The sequence below is a fragment of the Trachemys scripta genome, chromosome 8, assembly GCF_013100865.1.
Source record: "Trachemys scripta elegans isolate TJP31775 chromosome 8, CAS_Tse_1.0, whole genome shotgun sequence".
In the NCBI taxonomy this organism is placed as follows: Eukaryota; Metazoa; Chordata; order Testudines; family Emydidae; genus Trachemys; species Trachemys scripta.
The window spans coordinates 97,181,801-97,193,124 of NC_048305.1; the positions used below are offsets into that span (position 1 = coordinate 97,181,801).

The following is an 11,324-nucleotide window of genomic DNA, read 5'->3' on the forward strand; positions in this document are numbered from 1 at the left end:
TATATTTGGAACGCAGCTTATTCCTTTATTAACTGTTATACTTCTACATTTACTGTACATAAAACATTTAACAGTGATCATTTAAACTGACAGGCATTTGGTAAATTCTTCAATTGGAACTTAACCTCAGAAAATTTGATTTAAATTAGACAAATAGAACGAAAACCATTTGGAAAAATATCAGCAGAGCTCCTGTTGCCAAATGGGTACTACCCGTCTGCATGCATAGAACAGGAAAATTTCTACAAAAAAATAATTCTTGCACGCTTCTTAGTTTAGCTGCTTACGAGATTTTTTTTTTAAGAATCTTTAAAATGTTCCATGTTTAATTAGTTTTGAGACATATGTGGTTGTTAATTGAACCACAGTTATGGTCTGGGGATTGGTCCTGCTTTGAGCAGGGGGTTGTACTAGATGACCTCCTGAGGTCCCTTCCAACCCTGATATTCTCTGATTCTATAATTCAAGCCTCATCTTAGCTCCTAAATACTACACTGTATTGTATTGAGAGACAATTCCATGTAGAAGCAAAGCTTTTCATAGAACTTAAAGGAATCAAACTAAAATGGAATGAATGAAAAGAACCTTTCTCACAAAAAAAAATTAAAAATTGTATATTACATGAAGACCCGGGCTTAGTATTTCCTAAGCAGCTAATTTAGAGTGCCCATAAACAGTAAGTTTCATTTCCTGAGGTTGCCTAAAATAGTCTTATTCAAAATCTCATTCATTTATGACATGTCTTATTTGGCTAGAGCACACATTGTTACAGAGGTTCCTTTGCCACTAGTACATATGCAAATGAAAGGTAAACACTCATATTGTCCCAGTTGTAGTGCTACTGAAACCAGCCCCTGGACTAGCAGATTTACTTTCAAACCAGTTTCGCTTTCATCTGTGGTCTAATGACTGCTTTTCAGCAACACTTGACATTCACCCAAGCTGGTCATTAACTTCCCTTTATTATCAGCATGAAAGATCGCCAAGGGATTTGAGTCTCTAAAAATATTTGTATCAGAGGGGTAGCCGTGTTAGTCTGAATCTGTAAAAAGCAACGGAGGGTCCTGTGGCACCTTTGAGACTAACAGAAGTACTGGGAGCATAAGCTTTCGTGGGTAAGAACCTCACTTCTTCAGAAGTGTGAGGTTCTTACCCGCGAAAGCTTATGCTCCCAGTACTTCTGTTAGTCTCAAAGGTGCCACAGGACCCTCCGTTGCTTTTTAAAAATATTTGCTGGCCTTCTGAGCCATTCCTGGTTGCTGGTGATGCTAGCCACCCAGAGGAAAGGATAGTTTGTTGCAAAAGCCAACCCATCTTCCCACCAAAAGAAGGTATCTGTCTGTATCAGAGGATTGAACAACTACCTGGCAGGAAGTGGCCCTACCATGTTGCAAACCTGTCACCAGGGGAAATTGGGAGTTCTCAGCTGAGAAAGGGCCCTTAGAGTGGTATTGGTGATGCGGAATGAAGTGAAGAAATATGAAACCGTAATTTCAATCATCAGGGCAGAGGCAAATGGATGTCAATGAGCTTCCTGCCTTCCATATCTCCTAATTCCCAGGAGACTCTGTTTACCCACTTGGGGCCACACATCCTATGGATGTTACTGCAGATGGTTTGGCTCAGCTGATGAAGAGTGAGAAGGATTATTATATTGATAGTAATTTAACCCTTCTTTTTCTCACGTCTCCCCTACACGTGCTCAGAGACCCTTCTCAGTGAGACCAGCCACACATTTTGAGAAACACTGATCTAGAGTAGAGAAAAAGCCTGTCAAAATCTCACTCGTGTATAGACATAAAATTGACTTTGCTGTCCTGCATCATTTAGCATTTATCATGTCCGTGTTTAAGTGCCAGGAAAATCTGACTTTTTCTCATAAATTGAATTGTGTGCATGCAAATTAGCTACAACTGTAGTTGCTTACAATTTCACAGGCTAGGATGAAGTCCCTTTGAATTAATATCAGCTCATCTTGTCATTCCCAGTAAAAATGCCACAAAATGAGTCATTTGTGATGTTATTCCAAAGATGATGATTCATATTATAAACATACCGATAAGTAATAAAATTACTGCTTGTTAGCTGTACCTCTCAAACTGAACAATGACATGTTGTACAAAAAATCAGTGCATGAGGGGCACAGAATGTATTGCCTGACTAGCTGTCTTTGTGGACGGAAAAGATGTCTTGAGTGTCCCTTTTGGTAATTAAAAATCTCTGTCTCAGCTTCTCTAGTTGAAAAAATTATTGGGACTCTGCCAGCTTAGACACACCCTAGAAGCTGCGTTACCTCTTCTAATTTTCAGCCTTAAGGAATCAGATGTTTAGTCTTGATGCCCTGTTTGTCCATTTCTCCCACAACCATTTCCATGCCTTTTACCATGTTGCTTCCTATGCCTGGAATACCTTCCCATCTGGTCCTATCACTTTCCTTATTCAAGTCCCTCTTTAACACTCATTTCTTCCACAGTGCCCTCAAGTGAGCAGGGCTGGCTCCAGGTTTTTTGCCGCCCCAAGCAAAAAATTTTTAAAAAGTGCCGCCGCCGAAGCAAAAAACAAAAACAAACAAACAAACAAAAAACGGAGTGCCGCCCCTTCAAAAGTGCCGCACCCAAAGAGCTGGAATGCTGCCCCTTGAAAAGGGCTGCCCCGAGCACAGGCTTGGAACGCTGGTGCCTAGAGCCAGCCCTGCAAGTGAGCAAACATTTCTGACAACTCTACTCATTTGAAAAGGATTAAAACTCCTGCTATTGCCACCAATATTTGCATATTCCTAAATCGAGTAACTGCATGATCATATTGCTGTAACTTTTGTCCTTCCTCATTCCATCCCCTTTCCGCAGTTTGCTACACCCACCAGTCACATCACATATACAAGCTCTGTAGAGAAGGGGCCGGGTCTTTTTCCTTGTATTTGTACTGGGAAGCATTTAACAAACACTGTAAAATCCAATCATCGAATATTAAGATAGTTTCATGACACTGCCTCTCCCTAGAATTGTCAGGCACTGGTGTACACCCAGCCCAGTACAAAACATATCTTGACTGCTTTTGGTAGCTATTTTCAGCCCTTCTTGTTTTACTGAGCGTGCTCGCTCTCTCTCTACCCCGGCCCCCTGTTTCTTACTGGCCAACAGGGCCGATGAGAGCGCGGGGGAAGCCGGTATAAATTACCAGGGCCTGGCGGTCCGGAAGGGGGCACGGGGCCCGGCTTCCCTGGCTTCCCCCCACCCTTTGTCAGCCCTGTTTAGCCGGTCCGCCCTTGTTGGGGGGCTCGAAAAAAATTTTTCACCGGGGCCCTGCTGGCCAGTTATAGAGTACAACCTCAAGCAGTTCAAAAGAAAACCTTATCCATAAGTCTTGAAGAGCAGTGGTGGATCCGGCTGCCTATCTAAAAGCTTGTCCAAAGTGAGTTTTAATTCAGTTGTGTTGTGTTGGGCTATTGGCTGATTTTCTAAATCGCAGTGTCTTAGCCTTAGGGACCATAAAGATATTGAATTGGTTTAATAAAGCATGCTGACTGAGCATGATGAGAGAGACCGTGATTACAGGGACATAGAAAATACACATGTGCCTTCCCTAGAAGTGATTTGTCTAGCAGGCAGTCTGGAAAGTCTGATTGCTCCAAGCTCATAAAGTGCTCATTTGAGCCAGTAATGCCTCATTTGAAGCCAAGTGTCTAATGCTCATCCCTAAAGTTATATAGTGATTTTTAGAAGGTGTGCAGAGAGGATTTAACATTTGGTAAGTATAAAAATCAGGATAACTATTAACATCACTCAATAAGCTACTGTACCTGAAGCTTCATCACAAGATAGTTTAGCAGCCTCTCATAAGAGCTGTTTGATTCTTCGAGCCAGTCTCTCCTTGCATTAAATAGAGGTGGCTGTTTACTTGTGCCAGGGAAGGACACACATCGTTTAATATTCAACATTCCAGATTTCTAGGCCTTCTTGCCTACTGCAGAAAATACTTGTACCATTGGTAAAATGTGCTTGGTATCTTCCTCTGGAATGGTCGTCCCTCAGTACTTCAGTCATGAAATATCAAAGTGTGTTTTTTGTGATGAGGGACTGTAGTTCTCTAGAAATAGGACACATGATGCTTGCAGGGTCAACCAAAAACCATGTAAAATAGTCAAACTTCCATACAAAACGTAGCCTTTCACCCCGACTAGGTATGCTGCATCATTATTAAAGAATTGCACAGTTAGCCTGATGTATAACAGTCTGTGGTAACTGTCAGAGCTTTGTGAACAGGAAGGAGTTTGTTACAGGCTGCGGATTGGTAATTGGTGTATTTGAGCAGTGTAAAGCATCCAGGTGCTTTGGTGATAAGCACCAGTGTTACTTTTTAAATACATGAAATTAACCCCACGGTTGAAACAGCAGGCCAGTACTTCAGCTGATCAGTGGAGCAATTCAGATGTATGGCAGCTGCAGATCTGGCCTGACATCTTCCTTTGATAAAACTGGAGAGAAGTCATGTGACTTTCCTGGAGGAAAAGTTTCATTCTGCATGAGTGCAGGAAGGAGAAAAAAAAATAGAAGAAAAAGTGCCACTGCCCTTTTCACGGGAAACATGGAGAAATTCCTATGACACTTCCTGCTAAATGGAAAGAGAGGGAGAATATGAATCCATTTAGACTGGCTGTTAGGAGAAGTAAGGATTCAGATTAGAAAATAATTAACTTTAACTGTGTCATTAGTGTGAGGGATGCCCTGAGAACCCCTTAGTGCACAGCTCCCAGCACACATTGATGAGGCTGAGTCACCACCTTGTTCTTTCAGGAGGCTGGCACCAACCTGTAAGGAGTAAAACTCCACTGCTCTTTACTGCCAAGTGACTTTCTGCCTGAGGCAGGATTTACCTCTCCTTTTGGCAGGTTTCTGCTGGTGCAAGCCAGCGCGGGACCCCTGGTGGTAGAAAGAATGAGACAGGAGATTCTAGGGAAGGAGGAGACACTAGTGGCCCCAAAATGGATTTTGCTGGCTGGGGAGGGAATGGCCTATTCAAAACATCCCCTCAGCAGCTTCCATTGGTGGGATTGCCAAGGAGCCCCAGCTGCAAGCTAAAGAGATCCTCCGCTAGCATAAAGGTCTTTAAGTCCATCAGAATGTAGGGTAGCACCTCTGGGCCAAACTCTTCTTGCCGGATCTGGCCCACCGTGACTAGTGAAATGTCCTCATTTGAAACAAGATAGCACAAGAGGGCTGAAGTATTCTAAACGGTATATTCGTAAATACAGTTATCTCCTGCAATAAATAATTCATGCTGGATGGTAAAAGGCCTTTATTCAGTCACAAATCAAATAGGGTATATCCGGAAAATACGGCATTATTTAATTCAGGTAAATTTAACAGTCATTCATTATAGGCTCAATCCCACAGGGTGCTGAGCATCGTGGCCCTGATCCAGCAAAGCATGTAAGAACATGCTTAACTTTAATGAGTAGCCCATTAACTTCAGTGGGGCAACTCATTCAGTTGCTCAAAGTTAAGTATGTCCTTAGATGCTTTGCTGGATAGGGCCACAGTGCTCAGCACCTTGCAGAATCAAGCCCGATATAGGTTTTATATTATATTATAACACACAGTGTGTATAAATATGTAAGTAGAATAAAGGCTGTGGCTTGATCATTTTTCCATAGTTAAAACCCTAAGGATCTAAAACCCACAGTACAAATGAAATGCTATGACAGAAATGAAGCTAATACCATCACGGCAGTGTTAAACTGTGTATGCAATATCTGTTTTCAGGTTACCAAGGCAGCTTTCACTCAATACAAAACTGTTTCCACTACGGAGACTGCTACAGAACAGTGGAACAGTCTGTCAACAGTGATGTGCTAACGGGGGAATCCCATTGCTTTAATCCTTTGAGACAGAATGGGTGTCACATACTCAATGCACCTTTAGCTTCAACAGGTAATTTATTCCTATTATGAAGAGTTATCCTTGTGATTTTTTTTTTTAGAAATAGAAAAAACACTTTTTGTCTTATTACATAAAATGCAACATTTCACTAAACTCAGTTCTTTAGGAAAGTAGATTTGTTTTCTTTTATCCTACAGTATTTCAGCGACAGCCAAATTCTCCTCTTACTTGTGTGGGTAGACCGAGTGACTTTAGTGAGCTTTTGGACAGCTCACTAAAAAGGCAATTTTGCCCTGTTCCCTTGACATTTATTGTAAAGATTGTGTCAACATTTACACTAAAAGCCCTATCTTCAGGTGTGTATAAGTCATTTCAGGCTGCAGTTCATAGTCAGGGTCTAAGTCTCAAAACTGGATTTTTATATTCCCATGAACTTCTGTTAAACATTACTGGCTTCAGGGACTTCTAGTTCACTTAAGAATAAAAAGTGGGATGTGGTTTTTCTTATACTGAGATGTACCAAATGTGAACTAGTGACTATGGGAATTTTGTTTGGAAAAGTGGCTATTGCACATGGGTAACTTTTTTCCCAGCCATATATTTGCATAATGGTAAAGTGCTTAGAGGTATACTAGAATCATTAAAATCTAGTGAATGAGCTCCCATACAGAACTGCTCATGTTTCTGAGGGATTTTTTCCTATTTTTAAAAACCACAATGAAAAATCATGGAAGTAACAAGACCCAACATATTTTAAGCAATGCCATAGCAGTGAGATAGTACCAATTCGTCACTCTTTAGTTAGGCAAAACTCACTGATTCCAAACATGGTTTTTGCTGGAGGCCCTGATTCAGGAAAGCATCTCCGCTCAGGACATTACTGAAAACATTTTCTTAAGTGCTTTCCTGGACTGGCGTCCAAGATAGGACTGCAAAATAAGAGCTGACATTCTTACCTCATTGTGAGGAATCTCAGTTCAGTGTGTGTGTCGTGTTACATACTAAAAAGTATGTGCAGCAATAACGAGCAAAAGGGAAGAGTTAACCATGCAGTTTCAGCCTTAACTTTGATTTTTTTTGTGATATTCATAAGTTTGATGTTACTAAAACAGTTTTAAAATGTTGAAATTTGATGTTCAGTTTAGACAGGTAGAGAATAGACTAAATAAACTTTGCAAAAGAAATTGTCAGAGCAAAAAAATAATAATGTGGCAAAACACCAACTACCACAACATTTGCTATTTTTGTCTGGGGCTAACCTATTACGGTTTCTCAGCAATAATTTTATTTTTAGAACGGTTATTGAGGTATACAAATACATAGCATCTGAAACAAATAAATATATGGAAAATATAAATCTTATCTCATCTTTCTGTGTAAAATAGAACCATTCAGGTTTGCAAGATTCATCAAGGCTGTGCTTTAATTTTTTCAGGGTTTTATAGCACCATTAATATTAATGGAGATCTCATCTCACAGGAATGCCAAATGTGACTGGCAAACAGCTGTTCCATGAATCACATTAACAGTCAATAAATTTTTTATTTTGTGTTCAGGGCTTTTGGATGGTTTACACTATCTGGAATCTAACAGTGATTTCTGGGGTGTATGTTTATCTTGGTTTTTGTCCATTTGTGGTTGTGTACCCCTTTGTACATGGGCCCTGTCAGATAGAGAAAATTAACATAATACGCACCCTTTCATAAGTTAATAGAATACTGTGCTCTTCAGTTAGGTTATATACACAGTGCTGACTAGACAAACAAACTGGGTTATTTTCTACTCTCATTTACTTCAGATTTACTCTGTATCAGAGAGCAGGATTTGATCCACAGATTAGTCAACCCTTGGTTAACTAATACAGTAAACTAGTATAAATCACAAGGGGTTGCATAAGTATAAGTGAGTGCAGAATCTAGTCTCTAATCTATTAAAAAACAAACACCCCTCTAACTAATTCACTTGTAAGGGCCTGATCCTACAGTCCTACTTAAGGCAAATCTCTTTGATATCAATGGGGGACTTGCCTCCACAGGGCTACAGAATCAGAGTCCATTATTAATTATATTATGTAGAACCTAAAGGCCCCAACCAAGGTTGGGGTCCCATTGTGCTTGCTCCTATAAAAATACATAGTACGAGACAGTCCCTACCCTGATGAACATGCAATCTAAATAAACAAGGGAAACAAAGTGGGAGAAATGAAGCATCATCCTTATTTTATCAATGGGAAACTGAAGCACAGAGAGATTAAGTAATTTGCCAAAGCTCACACAGAGAGACGGTGGCAAAACAGAAAACTGAACCCAAATCCCCAGAGTCCCAGTCCAGTGTATTAACCGCAAGAGCATCCTTCCTCACATACGTTTGCAGTGGATATGGATGCGATTTGCAGTAAATATTAACATGTTTTCCATGTCACCCAGTCAGCCGCGAGTGCCTCAATAACTGAAATGCAGCCTGCTTTCATATGCATAATAGTCGGTAATCTGTGCTGAAGAAATACGGATCTGTCCTTGTTCTGAAGAACATACAATCCTTTAGAAAGATATAGCCAAACATAGACGATGCTGTCTGAGGTGACACAGAATGTGCAGAGTGGGGTGTGAGCATAACACAGCATCAATGCTTCATGCAATAGGTGGGGTTTGAGACGTCTTTGGAAGGAGGACGCTTAGCAAGCTACTCAAGGCCACACAGAAGAATACTGGGCTTTGGAGTGGATAAAGGAAACAAAAGGGTCAGTGAAGAGGGAAGCTTGGGCACAGAGAGAGGAGCAGGTATCGGAGGAGTGGCAAGATTTGAAGAGGAGATCTTAGTCAATATCACTTTAAACTGTTTCTGGGAATGGGATTTAAAGAAATCATTTTACACAAGGGAAACTATTCAGGGATATTGGACTAAATTGAAATCCACTTACCTATGTGTGTTCATAACTAGTCTTGCTGCAGTCAGCATCAGGCACAAAGTGCATATACTGTTCCTTTTCAAACAAGTAGTGTGGAGCGATGTGTATCATGTCAATAAGAGTTCAGCCTGATTAAGAATTGGGGACAAAATCCTGCCTTCACTCAAAGGCCTGCTATGAGTAGGGCAGTAGAAGAGCAGTACCAGCAGAATGGAAGGTCCATTGGAGATTCGGCCAGTATAGGCGGCCAGAGGGCACCATGCTTCACAACATTCCTTACCAAAGGAACACCCTGTGCCCCGATGCTGACTCCAGAGTGCACGCAGGGGCACCAGGAGCCTGAGAAAACCCCAGATTGTAGAACACAGGCCACACCCTGGGGAGCCAGCTGGTGCAGTAGCCAGATTCCTCCAGGATCTCAAGAATGTCTGGGGCACACATGAAATATTTCCAGATCCTCAAAGTACCTTTAAAAGAGAAAAATATACAACACAATCTGTCTGCAGCACTTTCAGAACACTATCTAGGATCCTTGTCCATCCATTGCTTTGACATGTCCTAGTAACAGTAATTCCTCCAGAGAGGCATACTGTGACACACTCACACCGGTAGCCAGTTAACTTCACTCACACAGGGGTACCCGGACAAAGCAGTGAATGGAAACTCATGCACAATGACACAAATTATGAGGTTAGTTTTCATATTGTCTAAGTGAGGCGTTGGTGGTGAATTCTGCTGTCTGATTAACATGAGGCTTCACTACATATCTCTAGGACTCAGACTTGTGCTTCCTGCCTCAGCCCTCATATGTACTGTGGTGCTAAATCATGCTCATATGCTTTTCCTGCTCTCAGGCTACGATGTAATTTCTGAAGCACAATGTGGGTCTGAAGAAGCAGTCACCAATGGAACTGAAGAAAATGGATTTTTCCAAAATGGTGCTTTTGATCATTGTTTGAATCACATTCCTTCCATCTATACAGATACCTAAGAACAGCTTTATCCTTTGTTTCCTGTATTATTACTATAACTGTATACGTAGTAACAGAAACGTTGTTCCAGTACTTTTATTTAGTCTGTATCTCTATGTGCTCATTTAAATAAACACCTCACATTTACCAATCCATTTTATAAATGAATATACTGTATAAGAAAAGTTATTGGAACCTGTTCCTTTGCTGTGGCACTTTGAATTTCATGCTTTAAGGGAATGAGGAGCATTTGAAACAGCTTGTTTTATCATTTCTTAGTAAGAATGTAAATGTAAGTTATATAATAACTTGTAAAGATTTTTTTCTGAAATGTATGTTTTCAATTTGAGACTGTTGTTCCCTTTAATCGTTTTAGTTTCATTCATTGGAAATTTTCTTGACTAAACGGACTTCTTTAATCACAGACCTCATGTATATAAAGCCTTCATTTGCTCAGCTGGTTTTATATTTTCAATTTTACAAGAAAGCATTAAAAACTGGATACAAGTATACTGTTGTTTCTTACCTTCAGTCTGATAAACCCTGATCTATTCAAGAAAGCTGCTCAATTATTTAACCTAATAGACATATTTACCTCTTAGATAGCTGCACGCAGTCTAGGCCAGGGGTGGGCAAACTTTATGGCCTGAGGGCCACATCGGGGTATGAAAATTGTAGGGCGGGCCATGAATGCTCACAAAATTGGGGGTAGGGGTGTGGGAGGGGGTGAGGGCTCCGGGGTGGGGCCAGAAATGAGGAGTTCAGGGCGTGGGAGGGGGCTCCGGGTTGGAGTGCGGGGGGGTGATGAAGGGTTTGGGTGCGGGGGTGGGCTCCAGGCTGGGACCAAGGGGTTTGGAGGATGGGAGGGGGATCAGGGCTGTGACAGGGATTGGGGCGTAGGGCGTGCTCAGGAGTGCAGGCTCTGGGCGGTGCTTACCGCAAGCAGCTCCCGGAAGCATGTCCCCCCCGCTGGCACTGAGGTGCAGCCAGGTGGCTCTGCACGCTGCCCTGTCCGCAGGCGCCACCCCTACCTGCAGGCACCACCCTGCAGCTCCCATTGGCCGGGATCCACAGCCAATGGGAGCCTCCGCATACTTGCACCGTTAAACAATAGAATACCAATTGAAATGTATTAAATATTTTTGGATATTTTCCTACATGTTCAAATATATTGATTTCTATTAAGACACAGAATACAAAGTTGTAAGTTGCACTTTCACAATAGAGATTGCACTACAGTACTTGTACGAGGTGAATTGAAAAGTACTATTTCTTTTGTTTATCATTTTTACAGTGGAAATATTTGTAATCAAAAATAAATATCAAGTGAGCACTGTACACTTTGTATTCTGTGTTGTAATTGAAATCAATATATTTGTAAATGTAGAAAACCTCCAAAAATATTTAAATAAATGGTATTCTATTACTGTTTAAGTGTGATTAAGTGTGATTAATTTTTGTAATCGCTTGAAAGTCCTAATATATATATAATTCTCCCAGCAAAATGACTGACCAAGTATTATTATTTTATCAACTACAATTGATTAATAACATAGTAAAAGCATC

The 11,324-nt window shown here is 41.0% G+C and overlaps 1 protein-coding gene across 2 annotated transcripts in view; it reads left to right on the forward strand.

Annotated features, from left to right (window-relative positions):
• The window catches only part of GLIS1 (GLIS family zinc finger 1), a 264,447-nt gene extending 254,113 nt beyond the window's left edge, over positions 1-10,334 (forward strand). The window contains exons 10-11 of one of the 2 annotated variants that reach the window (XM_034779847.1): positions 5,763-5,930; positions 9,642-10,330. In XM_034779847.1, the coding sequence (XP_034635738.1) occupies positions 5,763-5,930; positions 9,642-9,778 (305 nt within the window). In that variant the 3' untranslated portion in view covers positions 9,779-10,330. Of the gene's footprint in view, positions 1-5,762; positions 5,931-9,641 lie in introns of both variants that reach the window. The other variant, XM_034779846.1, reaches the window with a different exon arrangement.
• The last annotated feature ends 990 nt before the right edge of the window (positions 10,335-11,324 follow it).